General features: G+C 36.0%; 1 protein-coding gene across 2 annotated transcripts in view; it reads right to left on the bottom strand.

Annotated features, from left to right (window-relative positions):
- cfap299 (cilia and flagella associated protein 299) overlaps nucleotides 1–5,405 on the bottom strand; it is an 80,499-nt gene extending 75,094 nt beyond the window's left edge. The window contains exons 1-2 of one of the 2 annotated variants that reach the window (XM_044332251.1): nucleotides 5,170–5,377; nucleotides 2,254–2,396 (exon numbers count right to left, since the gene is read on the bottom strand). In XM_044332251.1, coding sequence (XP_044188186.1) covers nucleotides 2,254–2,396; nucleotides 5,170–5,277 — 251 coding nt within the window. In that variant the 5' untranslated portion in view covers nucleotides 5,278–5,377. Of the gene's footprint in view, nucleotides 1–2,253; nucleotides 2,397–5,169 lie in introns of both variants that reach the window. The other variant, XM_044332260.1, reaches the window with a different exon arrangement.
- Nucleotides 5,406–14,575: the final 9,170 nt, after the last annotated feature.

A 14,575-nucleotide genomic window follows, 5' to 3' on the forward strand; every position in this document is an offset into this window, starting at 1 on the left:
AGTTTGTACTTTTTGTCATTCGGCTTGTTTATATTAACGTTTTTGATCTGAATTTAAGACAGATGTTCAAATAACAGCCACATTCATACCAGGACATGTTCTTGATGAATTACTCGCATTTATCCTGTCTTTTATTATAGATGAAATCACAAAAGATTAACTGAGCTGCTCAAATCGCTACTGTACCAGATACAACTATAAAAGATCCTCGTAATTAATCGACCACATAGGTTGATTGTACCATGCACTCCAGAACGACCCATAGGAGAGTTTTTGAATATGCCATAAACAAATCACTGTTTTATGGTGTGATGACACTGTGGTTAAGGTCTGGTTAGGTTTAAGCACAGAACCACTTGGTTAGGGTTAAGGAAAGATCATGGATTGGGTTAGGGTTAGGGTTAGGGTTAGGGTTAGGGTTAGGGAAAGATCATGGATTGGGTTAGGAAGGGTTAGGGTTAGGGAAAGATCATGGATTGGGACCTTCATCGTCATGTCAACAGTAAGCACCATGACCAATGTAGTTACAGTTTTTAAAAAACTGTCCAGACTCACGGTTGGAAACATGACACTGGCAGCTGGAAGCAGGAAGCGAACAGTCTCCTGCAGGTAAGTCCACCTTTTTGCCACCCGCCACCTCCGAATATGGAAATCTGTCACATTATAACAGACGTCATCTGAACTGCCACGGCCGCTTGATGGTGTCTGTTGCTCACATGTAACTATAGGTTGTTTTTTGGCGACTGAATTTACGACCTATACTGTGGTTTTTCTTGGGATGACGGGCTGAAGATTCTGATTTTATGACCTGTCGATCTTTGATTAGCAGTCAAATGTAAAATGCATTTTACATTTTCTTCCACAGATTCTACGGCGACAGCTCATTGTAAGAAGAATTTAATGTCTAAAGAACAAAGAAAGAAAGAAAAATACATTGTGAATTAAAGTCTATATCTTAAAACTTCACTCAAACTTTGACTTAGCAACTAACACCCAATAAGAGGGATGTGGTTAACAGGCTTTGATATTTTGATATGCTTGATTCTCTACCAAAGTCCCAGTAGGAACGGATAAGCTGCATAACTCCTCCGACCTTCTCTATAGTGTAATTGGTCCTTCAGATTGTTCGGCTGTTCTCTACAGTGTAATTGGTCATTCAGCTGACAAGTGTTATGTATGTGTGTGTATTTGGTGTCAAAGTCCTATTAGTTGAACTTTGGTGGAAATCAGGAAAGTGTGTGTGCCGCTATTGCTTGCGCAGCTACCCGAGAGAACACATCCACATCTAAAATAGTGTTCTGGCTAAGTGCAGTGGTGAACTTGTGTGTCTAATGGGAAACCACTAATGTTTTCAGATTGACAATAGGACAGCATCAAAACACAACCCGCTCATTCATTCATTTCAATGAGATCACTGCATTGATGCAGCAAAAGTATCCATGCAGACGGGCCCTGGTAAAAACATGCTGGACCGTCCGGCAAAAAAGTTTGACCTAGTTTGACCTAACTTTAATCACAGCACAATGTGACATCATTCAGCGTCATTGGCCAATCAAATATGCATGTAAGTGCAATGTAACATAAACAGAATGTGTCTACTGTTTAGTGAGGTGAACAGTCATCAAGACAAATCAAGACGAAGGACAAAATAATTTTCCACAGCTGTGAAATGTCCCATCGTTACACATGAGGGTCAAAGACCTTTGACCCTCCCAGTCAAGAGAAACAGGAGGGTCAAAGGTCAGAATGAGCTACAGAACAACAGTCCTAAAGCTGCTAGTCAGTGTCTTGCTTTGACCCTGTGTCTAAAATATAAATAATAGTTTTTTTCTGACATTTTAAAAATGTGCAAAACACCTTGACAGTGAAGAAAGTCTTATTTAAATTTAAAAAATATGGATAATTCATATCTGGTTTGCAGGTAAATCTGGCTGAACAATAGTACAGAAACTGATACACAAGGAGCTCCCAGCTTCCAGCACAATAAACGCATTCTAGGGAGAAGACTGAGGACCACTCGCCTGAAATATTCTTCTTTCACACTGTTGAGAAGTCAATAAACCACAGAACACTAACACAGACAGGCAGAGAGGAGGACAGTAACTTCCAGACTTTTAACAGCCAAATTGAATTTTCAGAATATAACTGAGCTTCCTGATATCAAGCATTTTGTATGGTGGTTGGGTGTGAAGTTATCTTTCCTGTTAGTCATGCAGACAGCACCTCAGAGGGCGCGGTGAGAAGTTAACTCACATTGGCCGACTCCTGTTATAGGAAGCGTTGGTCTTCACAGCCTCTGCAGCCTGAGCAGCTGCTTTCCTCTCTTCAAATTCCTCCCTGCTCAGGACCGTGCCCTTGTGGCCGTGCTCCACCAGCTTGCGGGCCAACTCCCTGCTCTGCAAGAGAAAAGAATAGGAGAGGAGTCAGTCAAGGAGAGGTGACACGGGCCTGCAGTCAAGACTGGAGATTCTCAACGTTTGTGAGATTTCTGAATTTGGCAGCGGTCTATGCTGTGAGATAACTTACAAGACGGCAACTAACAGTTATTTTCATTACTGATTGATCTGTGGATTACTCTCAATTAATCATTTACTCTATAAAATGTGAAAATAGTGAATGTGACGTCTTTAATTGGCTTCATTTGTCTGAACCACAGTCAGACAATAATACTGTAATACTAATAATACTATAAAACAGAGGAAGACAGTAAATCTTCATATTTGAGAAGCTAAAACCAGTTTCTCCAACACCCTGGTTTTGAGTGAGCGAGGGAATTCACCCACCACCACTAAGTACAGACAAATAAAGTTTAATATTTTGTCAGTAAATACGATTCAGGATTTACTCACCATTCTGCTCTGTACATAAAAATGTGTTTTCACTGCACCGCCTAGAATATGGAATTTGTTCTGCAACACCACAAGCTTCATATGGGTTTAATGTGATTTCATGCTTATGCACAGGTGCATTCATTTTCTTCGTGAGTGTGTGTGCGAGCATGTACGTGTCAGTGCCTCAGCAGGGATTGTTAACTGCATTATTCCAATCACTGTTTGCAGACCCAGCATCATTAAAGCCAAACCATAAAGTCATCATCTAAAAACCCAATCTTGCTGTCAAATCCTGTGGCTTGTCAGATCAAAGCTCCTGCCACATGTCCTACTACCCAAAAATCCCAGCAGCCAGGCCTGTAGTGTCCGCACCAGCGTGGAAAAGTTATATTTTCCTTCAACTTTGATGTGGCTCACTAGAAATGAGTCTCAGACATGTGCCGTTCCTAAAATTGGCTTGAAAATCATTGTCTTTATTTTCAAGGCTCATTGAATAAGTCTAGTTGAATGAGCTGCTTCTTACAGTCGACACACCAGGACCTGGACTAATACTCCAGAACATCTATCCTGGCAAAGGAGGTAGTGACTTTGTAATGCAACCTCTTTGACTACTTCAGGGTTCTGAGTACACAGTCATAGTTTGTGAAAAGTCTGAAACAACATCATCCAGGAAAAATTGGTTTATAATTAGCGGATTTATCAGAACTTAGGCCTTATCAGCATGACTGCACAGGTTAGATGACCTGTGATGACTGTGTTGTGTCACAACACGGGGGTGAATGAGTTTGATAGTGATTGACTGCAGCTGATTATCAGGTCAGATATGAGTTGTTCTCTTCTCTGTGTGGACACAGGTGTTCAAACAAAGTGGCCACTACGGTGGCTATATATCATTAGCAAGTATGCCATCTGCTGGGCGAAAAGCAGCTTAACCACTTCTGACAATCTCATTCCACTATTAAATATATATATATATGTATACATATATATATATGTGTGTGTGTGTGTGTGTGTGTGTAGGTATAATATCTCTTAGGTATCTTAGGTATACTTTTATTTTACTATGTATACTATGTATACTGGCAGAAAAAAATCCCTCAAGATGAATCAAGTTATATTTTATCTAATCTTAACTCCAGATGATCTTAAACATTTTAGGCTGATTTAAAAGCCTATTTAGAAAAACAAAACAAAAAAACAACATGTTTTTATCTTTTTAAATAAATCACTGCTTTTAAAGACAGAATGAGGTCAACATGTTTTAGTAATAATGGTGGATACATTGCAGCTTCTGAAAAATTGATAATTAGACTACTTAATTTACGGTCTCAATGTCGCACCAGAAGTCTGAGAATTGCTGTCAATACCAGAGTAATGCTGGAGACCACACTGTCAAAATGTCTAAACAGTAATTTACTAAACATGAATATCACACACACTAACATTAGACCAAGAACTCACTAAGACTTCAAGAAACATCTGTGGTGTCTTTTGGTCTGAGACAGAGAGTGTGGAGTGATAAAAATATTAATTTATCTACATTCTCTAATTAGGCAGTCTTCATCTGACTGTGGTGAGCCAAACCTCTAGGACTATACCTGTGTTTTACTGCCACCTAGCGTATGACTAAAACAACTACACCGACAACAAACTTACCTACATGGCAAAGACTTCCACCAGATCCATTGTATTAATGTAGAAAAGGTTTATGAATGCTACGGAAAATTGTCAAGAAAACAACGAGAATTTAGAAAACGCTTACATGTGTACATAATGTAGTAAAGTTGCCCCTAAATATGTCGTTTAGAGTATAAAGAGGATCCTACGCCAGATTCCATTCATAATTTTGACAAATTTTGTTAACTTGCTCAACGGCGGTCAGAGACATACTTTGTAAAACATATATTAAACAATTTCACAATCTTAAGGAAGCAATGTTCAATACGGCTACTACTAAACTGTTTAAACTGCATGTAACTTAGTGAAAAAACAACTTTCACTAACGATTATCCTGCTCCACGTCGTCTTCCGCCACAATAACGTTAGCTATCAGCACAGACGTCTCCACAGCAACGGACCTGAAGAAAGTGATTTAGTTTATTGTTAATCAGATCGTAATGTAGGATTTAATATATGCCGAATTCAAAAGGGTGTCTTGGTAAGTTAGAAAAAAATCAAAAAAAGTGTTTTAACCCTGCGTACTGTTGGAGATACCTTAAATGTGTCTTCATCTCTCAGTTTAGTGAATGCGGTTTTGACTTGGCGTACAAACGTTGGGGGAGAGGTTATCTATAACATTAGAGCTTACGTCAAATATTTGTAACAGTGTAAAACTCACCTCTAAGTAAAATAAATCCATTGGTGTGACTTTGGAGTCGAGATAATCCTCGTAGACCTTAAACTTCATTGCAGAATCGAAGAAACGACCGGCTGTGTTGTAATCCATCTTCCCGCTGTCTGTGTTGTTAAACGGTTGCTACGGCAACCGCCTTACCTGTATACCGAGCAAACAAGCAAACATGAACTTTTGCAGAACCCATTCAAATCAATTTAAATGCTCATAAAAAGGTTATAATGACAATGCTGGAGAGTAATGGTGATGATGCTATCACTTTTCTGGTCTTCTTAAAAAAGATCCCCTCTAGAATTGTATCATTAAAAACCTAAAAATTTCCATTTATTCCTTATTGAAATTGAATTGACGAATATGCAAATATTGTTCATTTCAAAAGTTTAACTGCTGGACAAAAGAGGTCCCTCCTTCACTGAAAAGTCTATTGTCAGTGTAAGTGTGCAGTGAAGGCTTCACGTTCCCACGTCACACTTGTGTGAGTTGCATACTGGACCATGATTAACCTTTAAGCTTGTTGTGAGTCACAAATCATGCTCACAGAGAAACTCTTCAGCAGGTTAATGTGAAAACAGCCCTCTAGTGTGACACTCTGCACATACATCATTCTGCACAGTGAGGCTCAAATATCCAAGTGAAGTGACAATAAAGAAAACACATTTTTCAGCGGACGGGGATTTTACAGCTGCACCAATCAGTATTTTTCATATTAACAATGGATCAAATGGCTTTTGTAATATGAAACCTTAAGCTTGTAGTAATGAACCCTGCCCAGTGATAAATATCATCCAATTCTACTATTCAATTTAGCCTATTTTAGCTCATTGTTTTGGTTTTCCAGCCAGCAGTCTACTCTTACCAGCCTCATTTCTATCAGGGGCAGGCAGCTCTTATAATTGAAAAAGCTCTAAAAAAAAATCCACTGTATGCTACCTAAACAACAGACAGGCAAAGTTAGCAACTAGCTGGTGAAGAAAATAGAGCATTTAGCAGCTAAAGAGACAGATACACTTTCTGAGGAGTTGCTGGACACCCACCCGACGCTAATATGAGTGTGAATATTACAATTAGATTTATTGGATGGCCAGAAACACAACATAAATGAATGATAATGTTGGTCTTTTTCTGCTGGACGTGTGAATAGGCGATCATTTGCTAAGACATTAGCAAAAAAAACAACTTCAGACTGTGATAATATGTTGTTTGTCGACAAAAGTTTTGTTTTCTGCTGCCAAGTGGCCATAAAACTGGCTATGCAGGTTTAAATGAGGAGTCTACATCTGTACTGGTATGAGTGACTTAGCCTATTTGTTGTGGAGTGCTTTATAATTTAGTTTAGGATTAAATAACCATATTACCACAGGTGGGAAGCATAGCCTATCAATATTTTGTAAGTGAAATGTCTCTAGGCTGTGGTTTATCTGATTAAATTCATTCATAACACTTCATGTTGGGCCCAAACTTGGAATAATCTACCAGATGACAAAGTTATCCAGTCGAATGATGTCAGTCCCTAAATCCTGGCAAATCCACACTATTTGGCACCTTTTCTGACTGTAAAATACAGAATAAAATGTTCAGTAGGAATGTTCTCCGCTCCATTTATAGAAATACCGTGACTCTTGGCTGTCATTATCAAATTTTTATTATCATTTTGTTTAATTTTCTCAGGCAGCATGACTTTTAATGGTTCTGCAATGACGTTCACGGAAAGTGAGGTAATGATAAAAAAAATATTGTTATGAATATGCTCTCATGCGGTAGCCATGTAACTTTCAGTGTGGTCATGCGACCAATATGAGCATATGCAGACAGACAAATAGGACAAAAGGAAGTGAAGGCAGTTGGTTGGGCAGAAGTTGGTTAACGAGGGAACCTGCTCCTTTGAGATCAACTTGAAATAAAGATTGTCACGCAACCTTTGTCTCATTTCTGAGGTCACCAAGGGTTTTCTTACCTAGAAATAAAGACCCACTGCATTATTTAATACAGTTATCAATTATGAAAATATAACTCTGTGACAACAACAGAGGTTTATGGCACAGAGCAATAAGAAATATCAGGCTTTGGATGCACACACTATAAGTAGATCAATTCATTGTTGGTTTAGCTCTGAACACGAGATTTGTTGACAATAAGAAAAATATAGCAAATTGCCAAAGAAAAAGCTGCTAACTTACAACACAAAACGTAAGCTGAGCTCACCATTTCCCCATTTTTATCTCACTAATTTATCTCCGCTACATGTTTTGTCAGTTCTCTTAATTTTGTTTTCTTTATTAATGGAAGTAATTCAACTTTCAAAAGGTTTTGAACTTTTCATCATTTAAAAAAATGTGTGTCCACAACATTTAATCTGAGATTTGTACTCAATTCATGTAACATTTTGAGACTCTGTTCCTCTTCAGTTCAAACTTGACTATATCATATTTGTAAAATACATATCACATGCAGTATACAAAATACCTCTGAAGGCTGGAATATTATTAACCACCTTTGAATAACAGCATATGCTCCCACTATTCTCACAATATATTCGCCTGGCTTACCGAGCAAGTCAAATGCTAATATGTAACATACATTTTTGTGCCACACTACAGCGAAATCAGATCATGTAATAAGCTTCGATGTTGCTCCTGTGAGCAGAGCAATGTTAAACATGGTTACAGTAGTGAGTGAGCAGGAGGCAGCAGTGGATTAAACATTTATACGTCTGTATTAGCTTCACTTCAGTGATCAGGTTCACTGTTGCTGCTGTGTTAAATTAGACTGAGTGAGATGCTCACACAGAGTCTAAATCTACGTACATTGTGGTAAACTTGGCAGTTAGTTTATCATATTGTGACCACATGTTGAAGAGACTTTGGAAAGATGTGGCTGAGTGAACGCAGGTTACTAAACCCTGCTGCTGTGGCCTGTTGATTGGGCTTACCTTAAATCAAACAATAATTCTTTTGGGGGTTAATCTTGAGTTGATCTGATTAGGCAAATAAATGAGAACCATTCCTCTTTCAATATTCAAATTACCACAGTGCCATTGAACTCATACCCCATCAGTATCTGTGTGTGGAGCAGCTAACTAGGCAACAGCCTGATAGTATAAGAAATTTCAATTCTGATAAATAACGTAAATAAAGCTTCTCACACAAAAAATAAACTCTGCTGTAAATACTTTCATCCAACAGTTAAGGGACCTAAAAAAAGAAAAAAAGGTGAAATGCTTTGTTATGATTTTGTTCACTAATTTTGGCCATATTCTGTGCTGTTGTAAAGAATAATGCTCATACAGTCTTTATGTAGATCAAACTTGTCTTTAATATTGCACCTCTCTGTGAGACCATATTTCAATATGTCATATATTCGACAAATAGATTCCTCTTACTCTTTTTATCAGTATTTTTTTAATTTGAGCAAACTATTCATCTTTCTTGGGATATTTTGTTGTGATTATTTTGCTGCAAAAGTAAAAAAAAACAAGAGACAGTAAGTAACGGCAGCCATGCTGAGTGATGAAATATAGTGTACATCAACAGGATGGTATAACTGGCATAGTGAGGACGGAGACTTCAGCTGACTTCTACGTATGAAATTATTCACTGTGCTAAAGCCTCCTTTACAGTCAACTCTACGTCAATGAAGTAAGTTTTGTACCAAAGGAACAAACGTTTCATGAAGTTAAATGTCAAATCATCACTGTCACAGGAGGAGAAATCCCACTCATGCTCATATTATCTAAAAGAAGGTGAATAATGTTGGTCAGTCATCAGCACTCAGGTAGACTTAAGTTAAAACTGTCATGACCTCGGAGAGTTTGAGAACATCAGAAAACACAATCCTGTGAATACTGGGACACACACACACCTTCTTCTTTATTAGTTTGACTCTGCACTCTTTCTGTGACTGAATCCTCCTTATTTAAATGTTTTAGGATTAGGATAAATGACATATATGATATCCATATATTTCAGAACAATTTCTAATGCTTAGAATCTGCAAACTAATTAAATCTTCATCAGTGGAAATAAAACCCATTCAACATTTAAATAGACTGAAGTGGAACTAGAGAGATTTGTCATCATATATGTATAACCACTTGCTGAATTTTACCTACACTGTAAAAAAAGTTATTTCAAAGAAATTTACAATTTCATTTTACAGTTTTTTTCTACATTAAGTGTAAATGCCATAAAAACACAGTAAATTATTTTTATTAAAAGTATTCACCATAAAATAAAAGCGGTAATCTATAAATTAATATAATTGAATATTATAGGTTTTTTTTAACAGGGTTATTCAATTATTTAATGGTCTTGAATGTTAAATTACATTAAATTCTATGTAAAAATACAAAAAATACACACCCTATTACTGAATGTACAATTAAGGCAACTTTCTGTTTTTTTACAGCAAAACTTGAAAAAAAAAAAAAATAGTAAAAAAAAAAAAAATGGTAAAAAGAGGTGCTTTCTTTCTTTGACCTGTGCCCTTGCTTTTTTTTTATTCAAAAAAAAAATTCTATTACAATTTCCTTTTTCTAATTTACTGATCTGTCTCTGGTAAAGCATACAGTAACGGACTATATGTAAGTATACTCTGTATCCCACATAAATCAAATTATTTAGGAAACAAAAAACTATTGTATGTCAAAGATTTACACTTGCATTATGATGGATTTTTGCAATTCAATTCAAAAGAAACAAACAAACAAAAATATTAAACAAGGCTACATAACCTAAACGATTCATTGTCGCTAAGCAGTTTGTTACCATGGAAATATATAATTTAACTTATAATTAAACTGTTCATTTTAATTTAGAAATGAAGAGGTATTTTTCATTTCTTCATTTCACATTTCACACAAGACTTGATGATGTTGAAATTTGCTTTTCAACCTGTCACAAAACATCTTAAGATCTATGATTGCATCTGAAATAGTCAAGAGCTTAAAAACAGAATTGTGAAAGGATGAAAAGTTTGACGACATTGAGTTACACAAATCAATCAGAAAATTAAAAGACCAAAATATGGCTCAGTCTATACAGGCCGACACACTCCTAAGTAGAGGTCTAATCAAGCAAAATAGGCAACACCGCTGTGGGTCTATCATTAAGGGCCTTTAAACTGGGAGAAGCAGAAGAATTTAAAAATATATGAATGAATGAAATTTTTATTATTGTGTCATGTATACAACTATATGCCCAGCCCGCATGGGCTTACAAGACACCATGAATTCCAACAAGCCAGGACCAGAGTACAACGTATATATTGTAAAAAGAAAATCTTTCATCTTCAGATCTAGAGACCATCATTAAATAGTACAAACATTCTGAATTACAGTTGGAAGTTTGCCATATATTACTAAAAAGTCTAAGTAAACACTAATTAAACAATCTATGTTGCCTTCTTTTCCAGGCTTTTGAGATAAAGTTAGCAAACTTAAATACATCAAAATTAAACAGCCATTCCAGTTTGTGCTCATCTGAGCACCAAATATTTCAGGGTTTAGTCAAACAATTTCATGAAACAGTAACTCTCTTAAATCATCATAATTTGTACAGTACAATAGAAAATGGGATTCACTTTCCACTTCACCCAAATCACAATTTTCCTCTGGAATATTTTTGAATCGACCGATCTCAATGGCTAGAGGAAGAATACCAACTCTCAACTGTGCAATCAAAGATCTTTGGCCTCTAGATAAACCAGATGTTACATATAATTCAGGGCCAAAATTCTGTTTGATATGCATATATGTTCTTAATTTTGGCTTTAACAGAACATTTTCAAACCATTTTTCTTCAAATTTCAATACAAGCTTGTTTTTTAATAAAGTTAACATTACAGCACAGGTTATTCCTATAGATATACAGCATATCCACCTCCTCAAAGATTGAGTGAAGCTCTTTTGCCCATGGAGAACTATATAATTTACTCCACATAAATACTTTCTTATTTATTCTGTCCTCTGCCATTTTGATTAGACGGTTCCACAATCGGATCATTTCACATTTTCGTTGTATAGACCCTGGTACCCTGTTATGACCTGGCCTAGGAGAAACCCTGGCGCAACATGAAAATGACACTCCCTCTTCCCAGCTCCTAAGAAACAGCAGCAACAAGGGATTTTGCAGCCCTTTAAATGTTAATTCATAGTTGTGGTTTCAGGGTGAGTTAACAGCAAAACAACAAACAAAAGGGAACTAAAGCTAATCAACCTAAAATTACCTATTTAAACATAAAGAAACAAAAATACAAATCACTGACATAACTCCTAACTTAAGAGAAACAGGGGGAAAGATATTAAACAAAAATGCTATCCAACCCTACAGAAACCGGGCTGTTAAATATATTTGCACAGTTATTTACAATACTGTACACAGAAACATGTTGGCTGGTTGGCAGTGGAGAGAGAACTCAAAAGACTCCTCGCGCTGATACACCAGAAGGCTAAGAAGGGCCTGAGAGCATCTCATGTTCATGAACATTTTGTTCCTAGACTGAAAATGAAAAAGTAATCATTGTTACACAAATAATTATACATCACACAAACATCGAGCACAAAACAGTGTAACAGTTCTACTAATGTAGTTTCTAAAAAAAGAATATAATTATGATGGTTCTATTTTTTTTTTAAACAACCATAGTTGCCCAAGCCAGTGTTTGAGAATTATATATATAAAAATGTTTGCGGTCATGTTTCCAGACTTTACAAACTTGCTAGTTGCTTGTAAAATAGTGATTTGCAGTGTTATAAAGTGCTATGCAGTGTTTTGGCATCTGAATAATCACAAAACGCATGGATCTATCCCTCGAACTGGACTTCTTGTGTCATATTTCATCATCTCACTGCTACCTGAAGCAACATGCCAACACTAATCTACTTCTGCTTCAAAACTCTCACCTTACTCAAAGGCACAACCTGGTGGCAGAATGTCAGAAGTCATACAACATATCCATAAACATTAATACTGCATAAAATACAAAATTATGAACACTAGATCCTGGAAAACATGTTAGATCAGATTATTTATTTTTGTTTACTTAGTTAATTAATGTGAAGTTAATTTATAAAGTTAATCAACCTGCATAATGTTCTTTAGTTTTATGTTGACATTCCAAATTGTAGTTGATTTAATCCAACCTCAACCAACCTCAGTCTATTGATAATTTATCCATCAACCCCTAATCAATAGTGGTTATTATGAATCCTAACCATAGACATCCCTAGTTGTAGAGACTAACTAACGTGCAGTTTTCTCATGTCATGGCGTGCCATTGTACCCCTTTCTCTCGTGTTTTAAGAGCCTCTTTCATGGTGACTGACTTGTTACTTTACTGACTTTTCTTGCTTGATGTTCAGCAGTGACTTGACTTGGCTCACTTGAGTCTAAGTCACAGTGAGAGTCTCAGTGACTTAGGACTTGCTTGAGCCTTTAAGGTTGACTTGAGACTTGCTTGTGACTTGCACATGTGTAACTTACTAACTAATTTTGTAGTAATTTTTTAATACCCAGATAAGCTTTATTCTATAGTAACCTTTCATATCTGAAACAGAAAATGTACCTGTATACTAGGCTTGGGTGATGTCTAAGAATTGGCATATGACGATGTCCACAGTGAAACATCGCGATGGACGATGATATTGTGTGGGATAAATTACTGCTTTTTGCTGTCGTTTATGGTTCTGCTAAGTTTCTCTCCCCTCCTCTGTTTCAGTGCAGGGCTGATCTGTCTGTGCATGTGTGAGTGTGTGCCTTCTGAGTGGGGTAGAGGAGAGACAGTGAATCATGTGAAGTACTCAAGTTGACGACAACTACAGTCGTTGCGTTACTGTAAGTGCAATAAAAGCTCCGTGAGTAAAAAGCCAAGAGTAATTTAATCCATGAAAAAGATGGACAGACGGGGGGGGGGGGGGGGCCTTAAAATCACAATGTGCTGATGGTAGAGGCTCAATGGTTGATGACTGTCAGCCATTGGCTAGGGACGATGGCATTGCCCATCGGCCCAACCCTACCATATACTCAGAACATCCCCCTGGGTGTATCATCTATAACATCTTTCTCAATTCACTGTTTTTGGAAAAGCTCCAGACATTATCAGATGACATCACAAATTTGAATTTTAGCTAAATCATTTTTGGATTTGGGAGACATTTGACATTTGTTCACTAACATTTTGAACCATCTTAGAGTATGGGATGGTATGGGACATTGTACTGACACAATGTACAAAACTGTTTTGCTTCCATTGATGTCTGTTGAAGTAATCTGAATGAGGAAAAAAAAAACATACTAGTAAAGTATTCTGTTTGCGCTCTTATTGGATTGATCAACTTCAGACCCACATTATAATTCAATATGGCTGTTTATTGGTTTACTAATTCTGAAACTTTAAGGATAACACTGTGAAAATAGTGAATTACTTTGTAAAGCAAGCAGTAAAAGGTAATTTTATGATACATTCTGGTTATTAAACATCTTGAAATCTCATACATCTCAAATGGGGATCTGCATTGAATGGATTGCACAATATTGTAAAATGTCAGTAGAAAAATGTATATATTTATTCAGTGTAAAAGAAATTGATATAAAGGTACTTTTACATAGGTTTTGGTACATTCAGAACCGCATACATTAATGTGAAATGTCTGTAAATATATTGGAGAGTTGCTTGTAATTACTGTCAAATAATGGTTATATAAAGTAATGATCATTAAAATTATGTTTTTGTAAACTATTATCACATGATCTTATTTTTTTACAGTATAAAACCAACATATACCAGGGATTTACTGTAAACAGACTGGATAATCACATAAAATAAAAGCCTAAAGCTCTCAAGATACCGTTAATGGGTGTTAAAGGAGGGTAATTTGAATGTAATTTTTCATAATTTTTCTATGTTTTATATCCAGAAATCTGTACTTTGATGGGGAGCTCTTGTGGATGGATTGGATAATCCTATGAATTTACCAAAGATTACTGTATGAAAACAAGAGTCTTCATTTAAATTAGGTAATTTTAAGGTAGTTCTGCAATCTTTTTCATTTTTTGTGCAGATTTATACATTTGTTTAACATTGTAGCAATGTTTTATAATGAGATTTTCTTTTTATTTTACAATGGTTAAAATGTAAAAATGCAGACAATTTCCAAAGTAAATATCTGTATTTTTAAAATAAATCTTTATAGAATAACTAAATGTTTTTTACTGTTATTTGATGGTAAGTGTCTGGCAACTTTTGCTGCCAGACTTTTTGCCATTTTTTTACAGTGTACTGTAACATACAACATGAAACATATTAATATCAATTGATATATTTATTTATAATATTCATATTACATAAAAACTCTTATTCATACATAAGTTTTTATAAAAACAATTTGGTACAAAAA

Source organism: Thunnus albacares, chromosome 2 (genome assembly GCF_914725855.1).
Source record: "Thunnus albacares chromosome 2, fThuAlb1.1, whole genome shotgun sequence".
NCBI classification, from domain to species: Eukaryota; Metazoa; Chordata; class Actinopteri; order Scombriformes; family Scombridae; genus Thunnus; species Thunnus albacares.